The 18,074-nt window shown below is 37.8% G+C and overlaps 1 protein-coding gene across 1 annotated transcript; it reads left to right on the top strand.

The window, feature by feature from the left end:
• Positions 1-6,695: 6,695 nt before the first annotated feature.
• LOC149088658 (uncharacterized) lies at positions 6,696-16,681 on the top strand. Its single transcript, XM_089253067.1, has 4 exons — positions 6,696-6,928; positions 7,077-7,179; positions 16,242-16,357; positions 16,524-16,681. Exons 1-4 carry the CDS (start codon positions 6,857-6,859, stop codon positions 16,626-16,628), a joined length of 396 nt encoding a protein of 131 aa, XP_089109193.1. The 5' UTR covers positions 6,696-6,856; the 3' UTR covers positions 16,629-16,681.
• Positions 16,682-18,074: the final 1,393 nt, after the last annotated feature.

Here is an 18,074-nt window from a genome sequence, read left to right as displayed (position 1 = left end):
GCAAATGGATGGGGACACCTTCGAACACGACTGGGTTGTGGGCAACAGCTTTAGTAGATTGACTAAGCTGTGTGGTTGTGTACATTACTGTAAAGTAAAAAGATATTTTTTTCGATATCTCTCCTCTTCTATTAGATTCTCATTTATCTAATTTCGGTAATAATTCCGGAAAAATGAGAAAGGGTACAAAAGGGTGATTTTTCAGAAACGCAGGAGGATGCTTGAAATGACATCAAAAAGGAGGACATTTCCTATGAAAGCAGAACGTCTGCTAACCCTGCAAGATGGCAAGATGAGTCCCCAATTTGTACCTTTATGTTTGTTTTTGTTAATTTCAGTTTTCTATCAAGAAATGACAATAGCAGTCTTAAAATTTAACGGACATATGTTTATTTTTTAACCCATTCAGTGGTGATCCCGAGATATCTCGTTCAAGTTGATCTGCTTTATTTTAGCCACCCCGAAATACCTCGGCATCTAAAAATGTGTTAAAATTGTTTCTACAGTGAAACATGTTTTTCATCCCCCCCCCCCCCAAATCAATCAACTGCCAGTGGACGGAAACAACACTTGTTCAAGGTTAGATAAGAGAAGGAGCGAGAAAAATAGACTGTGTGTGTTCCACCCTTCTTTCAGCACGGTTAAAAAAAGTATACGGTATAAATAATTGGAAAAAGATTTAAAAAAAAAAAAGTATTTCTCTTCTCAGATAGCCACACACTAAAGGTAGGTGATTTTATTTATTTATTTATTTATAAAACAAAGCTACAGGTTTAAACCCAATTACAGCTTGCAGTAAAAATAAAAATTTGCACAGAATAGAAAAAGCGACATGATAAAGTACACAAAAGACAAATAAAAAGTAACAAAGAATTACGCAAAATACAAAAATTCTATACAAAGATATATACAACGCAATCACAGCAAAAATCTTCTAAAGTCGGTAACAGACGAATGAAAAATATCCAGATGTTGAGGAAGCGCATTATAAAATTCAGAAAATCTGTTTATAGCACAGAAATTACCAATATTAGTATTATATGATTTGATGGCAAATAAACAATTAGATCTTGTATTGTGACACTTAATATTGAAACAGATTTCATTAAGAATTGGTATACAATCAATTTGGTTAGTCAACAGTTTCTTGAAAAAAATACCGAGCAAGTACTCTCTGCGTTTTTGTAAGCTATTGACATTGAAACTGTTTCGTAGATGAGTGGCAGATAGAATATTGTTATAAGGACCATATTTTTTTAAATATAAATACCTTAGAAAATTGTTTTGAATAATTTCAAGACTCATAATATGGCAAGCGTGAAATGGGTTCCAGATAATTGAAGCATATTCAAGTCTAGATCTTATAAGCGTATTAAAAAGGGATATTAACGTATTACTATCCTTGAAATCTCTCGACATTCTTTTAAGCAAACCAAGTTTTTTATATGACACAGAGCAAAGATTTTTAATGTGATCAGCAAAGTTAAAATTGGTACTATAAATAACTCCCAAATCGGTCGCAGAGGTTCTTCTAAGCAATTGACTATTATTAATGTTATACGTAAAAAAAATTGGTTTCTTTTTGTGAGTGAATGAAAGAACAAAACATTTATCAATATTGAGATTAAGTCTATTGAGTAAACACCATTCGTGAAGTAAAGACAGCTCATTTTGAAGGCTATAGCATACATCAATACAATCAATACTTTTAAAAATCTTCAAATCATCAGCAAAGAGTAGACAATTTTTGAAAAGTGCGGAAACTTGTGACCTTGTGAGTAGGCTGACCATATTTCCTCGAGAGAAATACGGGACATTGCGTTTCCAAATACGGGAAAATATAATGAAATTACGGAAAAATCACAATGGCGGGAAATGATGCAAATTGCAGTGAATTACAATGTATTCCACGAAAGACAGACGTTCAAGGCAAATGTGGGAGATTAATATTCTCACATGTAGTTGTAATTATCGTAAAATAATTTACGAGTTGAAAAATAATGTCAATCTTTGACTTCAATAAAGAATAAAAATTCAAGTTGGCTTCGTGTAAAATACGGGAAAAACCGGGACACTTTTGCCAAAAAGTCGGGACGGCCAAAAAAACAGAAAATACCGGGACTGTCCCTGGAAATACGGGACGTATGGTCACCCTACTTGTGAGGGGAAATAAAAGCGATGGGCGGAGTAATTTTCTTGTTGGGGGAGGAGCAGTTATCAGCTCGCCAAATAGGGAAAAAAAACTTCTTCTTGAAAATAGGTGGCAATTTGCGAAAGTTTCGCAATTTCAAATTTGGGAGTTATAATGTGGATCAATAAAATTTCAAAAACTGCTTTCTTTCGAAAAGCAACACTTACAACAATGAGAAACTTTGCCGGTTCATGAAATGCAAGTCATTTCGCATATTATTCAAGTCAGTGGTTCCCAGCCAATGATACGTGTATCCCTTAGGGATACCTTATAAATAATTGATCCCAGATTGTCTATAAATGTATTATTACAAAAACATAATTCTAATTATAGTTTCTTCTTCACTCTCTTGTTACGTCCTATTTTGCCTATCGGACATTTGATGACAATCAATGGTTATGATTTGCAGAAAAATTTAATTTAGTCTTTATTTACTTATTTTTTTCTGCATTTCACGAGGCAGAATCAGTTCGTTTATATCTTATTATTGTTATACCATAAGCATCTAAAGCAGTGGTTCTTAACCGGGGGTGCGACAAAATGGTTTTGAGGGTGTGCGGAGATGAAAAGCGAAAACTGATTATTCAGAAAAACTACGATGATGAGAAAAATTGAATTTTTCGATTCTTTAAAAATATGAATCATAGCCGACCGCAAAAGTTTCTTTTTCAGTTAGCGATCGTAACATTACACTTCACTCATAGTTCAAAAAATATGGGGTAGATAGCAGCACTATAACAAGCATCGCAAAGAAACGAGCTTCACGTAGGTTCACAACACGGACATGCCCAACATGTATGAATTCGTTAGAAATTCTGCAGAGGAATATGGACGAGGTGTACGTGGGGTTTAGTAGTAGTAGTTAGCGGTCGGACTTGTTTTTCATTTCGATTGAGGAAAAATACTATTCCAAAATATTTTCTGGTCTATTTATACATTCGTACCTCGTGTTATTAGCATGTTGCGCTTAACTTTGATTAAAAAATTTAATCAAGTACCAAACAACATATTAATATTATAGTTCGTCTAGCATTAATTAATCAAAAACAACTCATTAAATCTTTTCTTAGTTTATATTTTTTGAATTTTCAACCAAAAAAAAGCCGAAACTATTTATGATACCACAGCCAAAAAGTGAATTTAATAATATGTAAAAGAATTTGTAAAAATTAACTGACAGGTACAACTAATGTAATTAATTTAAAAAACTGAATTTTTTGGCAAATAGGAAACACATTATCCAAGGGGGATGTGGGAAGGTAAATCGTATTGCATAGGGGATGAAAGAAAGATGAAGAACCATTGATCTAATAATGCTTGAAGTTTATATACGTCTCGTTGTCGAAAATTCAAGGTTTAGGTATGCATGCAAGTTCGGACAAACGCATAGTAGTCAATTCATTTCAGAACGATTCGACTCAAAACACACATCGTAACCTTCGCATATCTGGAAAGTCAAACGTTCTCCATTTTTTATGTCCGATATTTTGTCAGGTTTTATAGCTCGATCACTTGTTTTCTTTCTTCAATAACCTCATACAAGCAACACAGACAATAATTCGCACTTGATAAATTATTCATACATAGCCTATAAAAAAACGCTTATTTCTTTCCGTTTTTTTTTCTATATATATATATATATATACAGTGGAACTTCGGTTAGCAAGCGATTCGGTTAACGAGCAATTCGCAGAACGAGCAAAAAAATTTGAACAAATTTTGACGCGGTTAAGAAGCGATGATTTGCTATTAGGAACAAGAAATTTTGGATTTGTTTATTTATCTTCACTTTATCGTAACTGAGCTGATAGTTTTCCTCACGTGCTGGGGAATTGTGGGTAATATTCTTTCCTACGGTCTCCGGTAAGCGTGCCCCCCCTCGAAAAATGAGCACACGTGTGAGCGTGATTGTTTACGATACAAAACTAGTATTCTAACTACGATAATATGAGCTTGAAGTTTGTTTGATTTTAATTCTGTTTGAAAAAAAAAACTGTGGGCTGATTGCATTATGGAACGTGACTTTGAGGGACTAGCTCAGAGGGTCTACAACCTTTCAGACACGGCTGGCCAAATTGAAACTTCCCACGAAGCCCGCGGGTCACCAACTCGTGTAATTTTACGGAATCTTAATAGAAGGGGCCCATAGAGCCCCGAGTTAAACAGGGACAAAAATTATTGAAGACTTTCATTTATTCTGAAATTATTTCTTTTATTAATTATCAGTTCCGATTGGTTCTGAAATAATTGTTTTAAAGAATTCTGAAAGTTATTGATTAATTACTAAATAAATTAATTAATAGAAACAGATATTCTCCGGTATATGCTGGTCCGGATATTATGCTGAAGTGAACTCGGAAAGCAAAGCTATCTTGTCTCCTCCGGGACTCGAACCCAGGTCTCCTTGCACACCGGGCAAGCATGCCAAATGAATTAGTTCCGAGATTAATTTTAATCTGAAATCACTTTAAATGATTCTTTAATAATGTAATTTTGTGACATTATTTCCTTTTTCAATATGTATGTAACTTGTAATAATTTCTTTCAATAATTATGTAATTATTCTTTGAAATAAACTCCATCAGAAATTATGAAATTATTTCTCTCATTGATTTATGTTATTTTTTTCCACTAATTCTGCAGTTATTTGTTTCAAAAATTCAAAAATTATTTTTTACAGTAATTCCGTATTTTCATCAATTCTGGAATTATCTGCCATTTATTCTAGAATCATTTCTTTTACCAATTCCGAAATCAATTATTTCTTTTACGAATTCCGAAATTATTTCTTTCATTAATTCTAGAATTAATCGTTCTTGAACGTTTTCAACCATTTTCCGAAAATGATCGGTGGGGACACGACAAAAACTCCGATGGCCAAATGTTGAAGACCCCCCCTCAGCTAGCTCACGAACAGGAACCAATATTTGTAAAGGAGGCCGTGTCCTTGCGGAATGAGAGAATTTGATGCCGAGATCTGTCCTCAGGGCTATTACAGCGGCTTACAAAAGGCCTGGCAGGCTGAAGTCAATGAGAAAAATCTCAAAGGCTAGTCTAGGTTGGGAAAAATCCGCAATATTTTTAATACATTTTTGCAGGTAATTTTGTACGTTAAAAGGAAGGCCGTCAAACCGAAAGATACCCAGACCACATCGCCATATGGCAATATCGGCTCATTGTCCACACGGACTGGATACCTCTGGCAATTTATTCATAAAAAAGCATACATTACAAAATATACATTACAATCATAACAACTATAAAATCATAATCTAAGTATAAAATCAATTGCGAGATCACAAATCTACGTATACAATCGGAAATCAAGCATATAATCCTATATATTCCATATTAAATCTTAATTCGAATATAAAGTCCTAAATCGCATATTGAAATCAATAATAAAAATCAGATAAAATTCATAATCGATTTCATCCTCAATTTAAATCGTTCGATTTCCATGACATTATACTGGTCTTGTGCTATCAGTCAGTCTTCTTTGTAGTTGATCAGTTTCTTTTTTCTTTGTGAGCGGCGAGGTGGGGCAGTTTGTACTTGTGCTATAGGCTGATAGGCGTACGTGGGATCTTTATATATCACACGAGAATTACGACATTTTTTTAATGTAACAATACGTTTCATAGAGGCCTATATGAATTCAGAAAGTCCCTCGGAAAAAGAAATTTGAATCTAGTCAATTGAAAGAAACTGATCAAAAACTGAAGGAAAGCCTTTTTTTTTTTTGTCACACATTTGCCTTATCACTACAGGAAAGCCATTGCAAAAGTAGGTTCACACGTACATGAATCACAGCGAATATTATACGAACTAATTTATGACAATAAGAACGGAAATATTTGTCAATAGGGAAGAGGAGAGGAGAGAGGGAGAACATTTTCTATAATATATAGTCTCCTTCATTATAGTCCTTATAGTCTCCTTATATTCCTTATAGTATTATATTCCTTATAGTCTCCTTCATTGTCTTGCAGCCTGATAACGATAACTTACAGGACGAAAAATAAGTTTAGTTGAACCTTGGCTTGAGAATGCGCAAAAAAAAAAAATTTCGATGGGAACAAAAATGGATAATATTATCCGAATTCCTGACAAACTATAAACGAAAAATTTTTTCCCCATATATTGGTCCGTTCCGTTCTTTGAAAAGAAAAGTGACAACAATACCCAAATGATAACATTATCCATGATTTTAATAAGCGGCGTTGACTGTATTGCTATGGTGTTGTATTACTGATTTAATGCCGTTTTTATTGGTCATTTTTAGGTGAAGGAATGATTGTGGAACGAATTATCCGAAGTTTCCATTATTTCCTACAAGGAAGTCTGATTCGATATACGAGTGATTCGGATAACGAGCACGTTCACGAAACGAATTGTGCTCGTTAATCGAAGTCCCACCGTGTGTTTTTTCACACCTAAAATGTCCCGTGACTCTACTTTTTCACCTCGGATATATCAAAGTCGTATTGTTGATGAATGAAAAAAAAAGATTTGCTATATTGCGTTCTTGAATTCCTATTCAGGGCTTAACCGTTCCCGATTCATGCTTTGATGCATTTGCGATACGCAGTCGTGTTTACTTCCCTAGGACCTACCAAAACGCATGCGGTGCTTCAGTAATCCCTTAGCAACGCCACTATCACCATGTGGTTTGGTACTTCAATTCTAGCGAGCGCCACGTTTGCGTTGCTGTTTGTTTTGCATTCGACAGAATCGGCAAGTTTGAATTATTTGTATTTTTTTCCCCCCATAAAGAAACCCCTAAAAATATGTCAATAATGACATCAAAATTTTTGGAACTATTTCATTGATTTAGAAGGAAAAAAAAAAGTTTTTTATAAGTTTGTCATATATTCTGTTGTAGATCAAGAAACCGTGTGCAAAACAAGAAGAGTGCGGAGCATACGAATGTTGCTCGGAGCGATTCTTCAAGTTAAGGAGCTACTGTTTACCGTATATCAAGCAAGGTAAGTGTATTGATTACAATCGAGTGACAATTATTAACCGAATTAAAAAAAAAAAAAAACATGTGCGATCATCCAGTGCCGTAACTAGGCAGGTGTAACAGGTGCACCCGCACAGGGCCCACTTGGAAGGGGGGAGGGCGCAGAATGGGCCTAAATGCAAATTCTGGAACAGGTCACAGAAATGGCTGGTTACGGCACTGCGATCAACGATCCCAAGTATATAGCGGGCTCCACTGTATCAGAAAACATCTACGATTGCCAAGAAAAAACCCATAGAGCCAGGGTTCTTAACCTATGGGTCGTAGGGGGTTACGGGATGGGTCGTATAAACCCACTTATAGCCGAGTATTTTCGAATAATGTCTCACGACGGAAACTTTATTCGTAATGTCTTTCAAAAAGGAATCGTAGAAATTTACTTTCAGAGTCAGAGATTCTTGAGCTATGGGTGACGATCCAAACTTGATCCGCAATGGCTTCCGAAACGGATAGTACAAACCCTCTTGAAGCCAGTGATTCTTGAGCTTTTTGTTCTTTTTTTTCCTTTCTTTCAAACCGAGCACAACTCAGGTCTATCGCCATGGGTAATTTACTGCCTAGTGAGTTATATCGGAAGTGAAAGAGTGCGTACCTAACAGTATGGGTGCGTATCTAGTATTGTATCTGATGTTTCAGTGCTGCCATCTAAGTTTCAGAAGTGAAATGAGTGAAGGATAATGATTGAATATTTGTATCGTTCGTAGGCCTGTTGCTCCCTGTGGCGTGACTTTTTAACGGGGAGATCGGCTCGAAGTTGGGAACTACTGAAAACCAACTTCAGCTGACTACCACAGTGGTGCCGGTGGGGTTCGAACCTGGGAACTCGCGATGCAAGCCCGTCAGTATGACTTGAGCCATGGGTCACGACCCAAACTCGATTTGCAATGGTTTCCAAAAAAAAAGTCGTGCAAACACTTTTATAGCCAAAGATTCTTGAGCTGTGGGTCACGACACCGAAATCGATTCGCAGTGGCATCCAAAATAGGCCGTAAAAATCTTCTTACAGCCAGGGATTCTTCAGCTATGAGTCAAGTCACGACCCAAACTTGGATTCGCAGAGGCTTACTTATAGATGAGTCATTCAAATCCGCTCACAGCCTGTTATAAACGTACGTATTGCGTTACTGGTTTTACATTTCGAAAAAAAAACAGTCCCATTTGTCGCGAAGCTGATCTTGTTGTTGATTTTGGGTCATTGCTGAGAAAGTTTAAAACCCCCTACACACCATAACTTGGTCTAAATTTTTATTTTATATTTCCCAGACCCCATAAACTTAGAATATTTGACCTGATTTATCGTATAATATGACAGTTTTTTTAAGGGATTTAGCATGTTCATAATACCATTTTTACTAGGGCTGGGAATCGGTTAAAATTTTTTAACTGATTAATAAAAAGAATTAATCGATTAATCGATTTTTAATAGATTATTAATGGAGTTTTCAAATGGCTATTACTTTATAACAAACCTATTAGGAAACTTTTTTTTATAAAAATATTGGAATAGATTAAGAAATTAAGACTGCGGATACTGAACATTTTAGCATTCCGGAGTGGAGTTTCTTCACTGGGATCATGTTGTTTGTTAAGAAAATCAGTCATTTTAGGTTAGTCACTGATTTCGAAACTACTTTCGATCTTCAGACGAAATTTCCACCGCATCTTATCTTTACCCCCTTTTCTCTTGAGGTCCCCGAGCAATGCCTGGGTGGGCCCATACGTTAAGACGGCACTGTTATTATCCTCCCATATTTACATTCATTTTGATCTACTGCCTTATATGGCCACATGGCTACTACAGCCACCCCTAGTCGAGAACTTTCCGGTCACTACCCTGAGCGGGGATGGTGGCTGAGATGTTGTTTTAGGTTTGCTACCCAACGCCAGGACCGCGGGGTGTTGTTTTGACTCGACTTGTTATCCATAGCAAGGACAACCGAGATGTTTTTGATCAACATTCTAGCGACAACATTGTAATGTTTTCCAGTGTTAACTCTGCTTCGGTATCGTATTGATGTGTAGTTATGTTTCTATATTTGTCTGTTCTCTAATTGGCATGCAACAATACCATGTCTCAGGACCTGTGAAGTGCCCTATTCGGCTCCCACAGCTGAGTACTGCCTGTATATTAGTTTCTCCAGCACAACATATGATTCTCTGGTTGGTGGGTGCTCGGCAGTGCCAACGCCATCTATAGCTGTAGTTATAGGAGGTGTTGGCAGAGAGTGCTCGTGGTCGCACTGGGGGAGGGGGGGGGGTTGTGTTAGCTGGCACGGGTCCAGTCCTTTGTTTGCCTGTGTGGTTGATCTTGGGACTAAGGGGGAGGAAAGATGATATCATCATCCGGCGGTGACCTTTCCTTGGAATATGGAATACCGTTCGGTTAGGATGCTAGGATGTTACTGTCCTTCCTAGAAACTGCTTCCAGATAGTACTGGACGGACGGACGGGGGGGGGGGTAGGTTGTGCTAATGTTTCCCGAGTTCGAAAATGCTGTTACAGTGGGAACAAAAAATGTCATTCTTTTCCTCTAAAACTTCCATCGAAAGTAATTTGGAACTGAAATCATATATATATATATATATATCACCCAGTTTTCGTTGAACCGACTTGTATTTCTCGCATGTGGAAAAATTTGATCAAAATATTGATTCAAACATTTTGATGGTCACTTACTTGAAATGGAACCCAGGAACATAATTTAAGACATCTAGTAAATTTTACCAAACAAATGAAAATAAATTATCAACTTTTGATAAAAATTTTAATAGAATTTTAATTGGATTGAGTCGATTAACTGAACTAAAAATTTTAACTGCGATTAACAACTGATCCATTAGTTGGACCAGCTCTAATTATGTCAAGTTCACTGCTTATAATGATATGTTAATATGATATATATATACTTATTATATATTGTACTGTATATATATTATATTAATATAATATATATACAAGTACAGATTATCACAAAAAAATGAGTAACTTTGCCTGGTTTTAATTTACACAAAAATTGCCACGTTTTTAAGACAAATAAATCACACTGGTCGAATGGTCGACGCGTTTCGGCTCTTCAATGGAGAGCCGTCATCAGGACCTCGTGGTCAGAACTCACACGAATGAAGAGTGATGTTTACGTCTGGTCGTCCGAAGAGTTCGCCTTTGTATTTGCTGCGTCCGAGTGGTCTTTGGATGCGAATTGGGGAGCCATCTGTTGTAAAGTGTTGAAAGTTTTTTCACGACTGAGGTTAATAAAGCCTGTCCAAGCTGACGAAATAGGTGGTGTGTTTCTTCCATCATTAACGAGGAAATTCTGGCATGTTTTGATGAAATATCCCTCGAGAAAATTCAATTCCGAATTGTGTGTTGCTTTTTTAAAAACAAATGCTTTGTCAAAATCAAAATGATGTGAATGTTGCCAGCAGTGTTGGGCAATAGCCGAATTATCCGTCCGTCCCTTCTCAACATGCCTTCGGTGTTCGAGAACTCGAATATTTAGATTTCTTCTAGTTTGGCCAATATATCCATTTTCACAATTCTTGCATGGGATGAAGTAGATACCAGATTCTTTGGAGGGTGAGATAGGATCTTTCAGATGGGAAAAGGTGAGTATATTTGTTGGCTGGAATATTGTATGGAAGTCAAATTTCTTGAAGATATCCCCCATCAGAAACTTTCGGCATTTTCTTCTTTTGTTCATCGAGCAAAAAAAACTTTGCAGTGATTCAGCCTCCCTCCAGAATGAACTCAATATCCTTCGTGACATCGCTTCTAATCGGGGTTTTTCACCTTTTATCATCGACAAGGTCCTCAGAAAAATGACCCAGACATGCACCACGAACCTGCTCCCAGCTGACTCAAAACAGTTTTCTAATACCGTTGTTCTTCCATTCGTTTCTTCAAGTTTCATGATCTCTTCTATCTTCAAGAAATTTGACTTCCATACAATATTCCAGCCAACAAATATACTCACCTTTTCCCATCTGAAAGATCCTATCTCACCCTCCAAAGAATCTGGTATCTACTTCATCCCATGCAAGAATTGTGAAAATGGATATATTGGCCAAACTAGAAGAAATCTAAATATTCGAGTTCTCGAACACCGAAGGCATGTTGAGAAGGGACGGACGGATAATTCGGCTATTGCCCAACACTGCTGGCAACATTCACATCATTTTGATTTTGACAAAGCATTTGTTTTTAAAAAAGCAACACACAATTCGGAATTGAATTTTCTCGAGGGATATTTCATCAAAACATGCCAGAATTTCCTCGTTAATGATGGAAGAAACACACCACCTATTTCGTCAGCTTGGACAGGCTTTATTAACCTCAGTCGTGAAAAAACTTTCAACACTTTACAACAGATGGCTCCCCAATTCGCATCCAAAGACCACTCGGACGCAGCAAATACAAAGGCGAACTCTTCGGACGACCAGACGTAAACATCACTCTTCATTCGTGTGAGTTCTGACCACGAGGTCCTGATGACGGCTCTCCATTGAAGAGCCGAAACGCGTCGACCATTCGACCAGTGTGATTTATTTGTCTTAAAAACGTGGCAATTTTTGTGTAAAGTACAGATTGTTCATTCTTATTGTTATCTGAAAAAGCTAATTCTTAAATCTGTAGAGTTAACCTCTACTCACAAAAAATGTTTCAAATGTCGTCACACATCATCTGGAACCCAATATATATATACATATATATATATATATTGTATTTCTTAAAAAGTTACGAAATTGAGTTTTTGTTGCGGTTATTGGGTCATATTTATCTTCATGCACTGCCATGTTTAACAAAATAATAATAATAATAATTGGGGTAGGTTATGTCTTTGACATGGCCGTAAGTTTTTACGTTTTTTGTGCCTATGTGGTAGGTATTAACATAATGAAATTAGAATCATCGGATTTGTCTTTGGAGTAGCTAAAGGACGATACCAATGTCATCTATTTGCGTTGCGAATCTCCCAAGATATAGCGTAAACAATTTCGTTAAGAATGCGGGCCGCGTGCCTGGTACCCAGATCGGAAGATTTATTAAAACCAGAGTCTTATCATCGAATTTATCTCAGAATTGCCTATCAGACAATACCATTAGCTTTTATTTGCGTTGCGAATTTCCTTAAGTATAGAGTAAAACAATTTCGTTACGAAAGCTGGCCGCGGGTCTTGTGCCCAGACCGGAAGAGGTATTAAAGTGGGGCTAGTACCACTGGATTCGTCTTGATGAGATCTACCAGCAGACATCAAAAACACTAATAGATTCTGAATACCTTCCTGAGATGCGAATATTTGAGGGATTTGGTTCGGAACATTTTGTCAGATAATTTAAAAGACGGTTTCACACCAAAGTCTATAATTTCACTACCGAAGCTGAACTAAAAATTATAAAACGTTGAATTTTGGGAATTTTTGGAAATTTCTCCATCAGAAAACGCCTCATTTCTTGAGAGCAGTATAAAAATTTATGCGTGATTACTAATACCGTGTGGTTTTTTGAAAAAATTCCATTCAATGGTGTAACATAAGGACTTGCTAGGGTAGGTATTTCTAAATAATACTACAATTTAACCACTTTACGACCAAGGACGCAATATTGCTTCCAAACGCGAGTGGAATAAATTCAAACAAGTCTATCCGTTTTCTTTCCTCACCAACACGAAATGAAACCAACCCTATGAAAAGAAAGTAGTTCTTTTTCCCTCCGTCATGAGGAGGTAAAAAGTTTCTACTCGTAGGTTATATAGGTTCTACTATATACACATGTACATAAGAGGGAAAGGAGAACAGGTAGGTGAGGGTGAAAAGAGAAATATACTTCATACCTACTTTTTCTTATCTGTATAAGCATTATAGATAATATACTGTTTTCCTTTTCATTTGTTTTTTTTCCTTACTTTTTTATTTTTTTTTTCCTTCCTTTTCTAATATGTCATTACGTTAGAACAAGATCATCACATTTATCATCGATTCGACAAACAGAGAAGATCCAAATTCCTTGCCAATCGCTTGTAAGCAAAGCGGTTAAAATAGTAAAAAAAAATTTTAATCACTGAAGTACCGTTAGTTTGTACATGATTCCCCATATTCAAGCTTTAAATTCATTTTGAAAAATGTCGGAGCCAGTTTTTGTCTTAAAGGAATGGAATATTTTTTTTTTTTGTTTATTTTCATTTTATTTGTGAAACATGCCAATGAAAAAAAGAAAAGAACATTTTACTAAGTATAATTTGTAAGGACCGTATAAAAAATCCCTTGGTGATGTGCGACAACATTTGAAACATTTCATTTTTTGATTGGAAGTTACCTCTGAGGCTAACTGTTCAGGAATAACAGTTGTTGAACAACTATAAAAGTGGACACCCTGTATAGTGTTCCTTATTTCACGATATGTTACATAAGACGATAAGAGTGCGAACACATAGGAAGTATTCCGAGTAAAATTCGTGAATATTCCAAATACTATTCCTTATTATTATTTTTTTTTTTTGGGATATTATTCATGTAAGGCTTAATTTCCGCATAAGGGGCAATTATGCCGTATACGCGAGGCCTGAGCACAACATTCATACTAATTTACATGCTACAGTATGGTGGAACCTCCCCTTACGGACACTTACCGTTAACAGACACGTTTCTGATCCCCGGTCCCGTAGAATAAGACTTTAATGTATATTTCATTCTCCGTTAGGGACAGTAAAATCCTGCAAACTCTAATTTATTAATTTTTGTTCATAAATCGAAGAATTTATCATGTTCAACGGCGATTACGTATAATCCCAAGATCGTATTGGTAAATATGATAATCCGTCAATTAATTACTTGATTAACTAGAACATACGTAACTATGGTCCAGGAAGATGCCGATTCCGAATGTTAATGTTGGTTTTGTTTGCACGCGTTGATACGTATGAAGAAATTCAACATTACAAGACTGATAATGTGGTTTTTATGTTTTTATCTTCTTCACACTTATTTTAATTCAAATTCAATTCCTATTGCAAAATACGTTAGTGCGCGTATCATGTACGGGTAAAAATAAACGGATAAAACGTGAAAAATTCAACCAATAAGATTACCGGTTGCATTCTCTCGAATGCGCCTATTGGTTGGATTTTTCAAGTTTTATAAAAGATCTTTCATCAAACTTTTATAGTGTAATCCCGGGCTTAGAGAATTATGCATAATAGCCAGTAAAACTGATAAATGTAGTGGAATTCAATAAAAATTTCTTTATCGAGAGATTTGGTGATTATGCATAACCACCGATGTCTCACTTTTGCAATAACATTCATTTTAACATTAAAATGTGTAGGAGCCAATTGCGACCGAAGCCGAACGTCGTGTAAATGCGGAAAGTCGTAAAAACGAAGCTCTACTAAGGATTACCACGAATAAATAAAATTAACTTGTACACTGAAGAGCCAAAAAGACTGGTACACCTGCCTAATATCATGTAGGGCCTCCGCGAGCCCGCAGAAGTACCGCAACACGACGTGGTATGGACTCGACTAATGTCTGAAGTAGTGCTGGAGGTAATTGACACCATGAATCCTGCAGGGCTGTCCATAAATCCGTAGGAGTAAGAGGGGGTGGAGATCTCTTCTGAACAGCACGTTGCAAGGCATCCCAGATATGTTCAATAATGTTCATGTCTGGGGATTTAGGTGGCCAGCGGAAGTGTCTAAAGTCAGAAGAGTGTTCCTGGAGCCACTTTGTAGCAATTCTGGACGTGCGGGGTGTCGCATTGTCCTGCTGAAATTGTCCAAGTCCTTTGGAATGCACAATGGACATGAATGGGTGCAGGTGATCAGACAGGATGCTTACGTACCTGTCAGAGTCGTATCTAGACGTATCAGGGGTCCCATATCACGCCAACTGCACACGCCGCATACCATCACAGAGTCTCCATCAGCTTAAACAGTCCCCTGTTGACATGTAGGGTCCATGGATTCATGAGGTTGTCTCCATACCCGTACAAACCGAGACTCGTCGGACCAAGCAACGTGTTTCCAGTCCTCAACAGTCCAATGTCGGTGTTGTCGGACCCAGGCGAGGCGTAAAGCTTTGTGTCGCGCAGTCATCAAGGGTAAACGAGTGGGCCTTCGGCTCCGAAAGCCCATATCGATGATGTTTCGTTGAATGGTTCGCACGCTGACACTTGTTGATGGCCCAGCATTGAAATCTGTAGCAATTTGCGGAAGTGTTGCACGTCTGTCACGTTTAATGATTCTCGTCAGGCGTCGTTGGTCCCGTTCTTGCATGATCTTTTTCCGGCCGCATCGATGTCGTAGATTTAATTTTTTACCGGATTCCCGATATTGACGGTACACTCGTGAAAATCCAAATTGGTCGTACGTGAAAATCCAAATTTCATCGCTACCTCGGAGATGCTATGTCCCATCTCTCGTGCGCCGACTATAACACCACGTTCAAACTCACTTAAATCCCGATAACCTGCCATTGTAGCAGCAGTAACCGATCTAACAACTATGCCAGACACTTGTTGTGTTATATAGGCGTTGCCGACCGCAGCGCCGTACTCTGATTGGTTCCATATCTCTTTATTTGCATACGCATGCCTGTACCAGTTTTTTGGCTCTTCATTTTAATTCTCTAAGTGAAACTGAAGTAGTATTATTTTCGCAATGTCCTTTTCATAATTTCTTTGTATTATATAATATGTCGCGCTAAAAAAACTGGGCATGAGGCCACGTTTAAGACTTGTGGTATCTTTTAACATGCAACATTTGTGGTATCGTTTAACCCGCAACTTTTGCAATGTCGTCGTTTAAACACGCGACAGTATCTTCCCCAATAGCGGACAAAATTTTTGGTCCCATGAGTGTCCGTTATCATGAGACATTGTTAATTGAGAACCAGACCCTTTCCCCCATTCATGGTGAAAGCATGAAAGTCATGCCATGAAAATTATTTGATATGGATGCAATTGTGTGCTCATACGATACTGTTTTGGAAAATAAGTTTACCTAGGAATTTTTTTCGCTTATATCTTCAGGGAATATGTGCCTTGGTGAGCCAGAACATATGCGAATGGGTAATAAATACATCATCAATTGCCCATGCGAGGACTGTTTGAAATGCAGGACCATCAAATGCCGACACGAAAGTGGGGTAAGAATTTATACGAGAGATATACCCTTTTGAACCGAACAAGGCCCAGGCTCTATCGCCCATCGGCATGTTGAGAAATGTATTAATTAGGAAAGCTTAATTTACTAACGTGTCATGATGTGACCGTGATCATTAATAAGATAGCGAATTTCTTTTCTTTTTAAAGGCAACCTACCATTCTCTCTACCGGAGGTGTCAGGACCCCGAGGAAATGAAAACAGTACGCAACTGCACGGATTATCCACTTGTGCAGTGGGAAGAAGAGTTCTAAGCCATGCATTTTCCGATAAAACAAAAGTTATGTAACGACCAATAACGAATAAAATGTTCTAAAAAATCCGTATTATATATTTTATCATGTATACATAGTTTTTCTCGGACGTTTAACACCACGAGGGTACCACTCTAGAATACTTGTGGTCCATCTGTTGTCCCGTCTTCTTGCAATATGTCCAGCCCATTTCCATTTCAAACGTTTGATTCTTTCCCTGATAACATATACCTTTGTGTGGTTCCTTATCCAAATGATTCGTTTTCTGTCTCTCCTTGTGATGCATAACATACATCTCTCCATGCTTCTTTGTGTTGTCTGTAGCCTTTGTATCGTCTTGCTTGTGAGTGTCCATGTTTCAGCTCCATAAGTCAGTGCTGGTAGCACACACTGGTTAAAAAAAGCCGAGAAGGCGTCCCCACGCAAGATGGATTGATCAGATCAGGAAAGTGGCTAAAGCATCAGACAGAGCAGAATGGAAAAATTTAGAGGAGACCTTCATCCAGCAGTGGATTGAAAATGGTTGTTGCTGATGATGATGATACATAGCTTTTAGTGATTGCATTTTCAATCGGGTTGCTGTGTTTTAAGAAATACAGGGTGTTCCGTTAATGGACCGACAAACTCAGAGGGTTGTTGGTAAGCATCGAGAGGAACAAAAATTGCAATGGAACATTGTGTCGCAATCCACGTTGAGAGGATTAAAATCGCGAAAAACGCACGCAGGTTTCGACGTCACGCTGGAACGACAAAAAGTACAATGATAAATGTAAATAAATTTATTTTATAATCTATCGCAAGCGTTGTTGGAAGTGGAGGCCGCTGATGTCATTGCACAGTCTGGAACGACGTAAAAACGATTCGCGGATGCGCTCGAAGATGCCAGGAGCATCGCTACTGCCGGAGCGACGACAATCGGCGCTATGAGATCCTCCGTTGTGTCCCATTGCCAGCTGCCCGACCGTAAATCAGATGCATATCAGCGTATTCCTCGTTCGTGTAGTCAGTCATCACGATACTCATTGAAACCGACGACTAACTGCTACAAACTACTTACTACCGCAATAGCGGTAATTTACGTCGTCCGCAGCGCGTGATCTTACCCCAGCGCATGCGTTTCGCGACGCTGCTTACGTCAGATATGGTGAGCGAACCCACGAACGCGCATTCAGCGATCAACTGGCATTCCCCTTTCGGACTCAGAGCCTGCGTGCGTGTTTCGCGATTTTCACCCTCTGAACGTGGTTTGCGACACCATGTTCCATTGCAATTTTTGTTCCTCTTGATGCCTACTAACAACCCTCTGAGTTTATCGCTCCATTAACAGAATACCCTGCATATGACATCTATATTTGTTATGGGTCTTTTTCTCAGCCACATCGTGGGACTTTTTACCTGCTGTGGCTTGTATTTGTATTGATATCCATATTATACAGGGCATCCTGC

Source organism: Pholcus phalangioides, unplaced genomic scaffold, assembly GCF_987345545.1.
Source record: "Pholcus phalangioides strain wild (caught in Gottingen) unplaced genomic scaffold, Ppha-v1.0 ptg000003l_1, whole genome shotgun sequence".
Classification (NCBI taxonomy): Eukaryota; Metazoa; Arthropoda; class Arachnida; order Araneae; family Pholcidae; genus Pholcus; species Pholcus phalangioides.
This window is presented reverse-complemented; position numbering and strand designations above follow the sequence as displayed.

Coding starts and splice junctions, on each gene's coding strand:
- LOC149088658 (XM_089253067.1), top strand. CDS start 6,857: ATGTGGTTTGGTACTTCAATTCTAGCGAGCGCCACGTTTGCGTTGCTG. Junction 7,180..16,241: donor TTTACCGTATATCAAGCAAG/GTAAGTGTATTG, acceptor TTATATCTTCAG/GGAATATGTGCCTTGGTGAG. Junction 16,358..16,523: donor AATGCCGACACGAAAGTGGG/GTAAGAATTTAT, acceptor TTCTTTTTAAAG/GCAACCTACCATTCTCTCTA.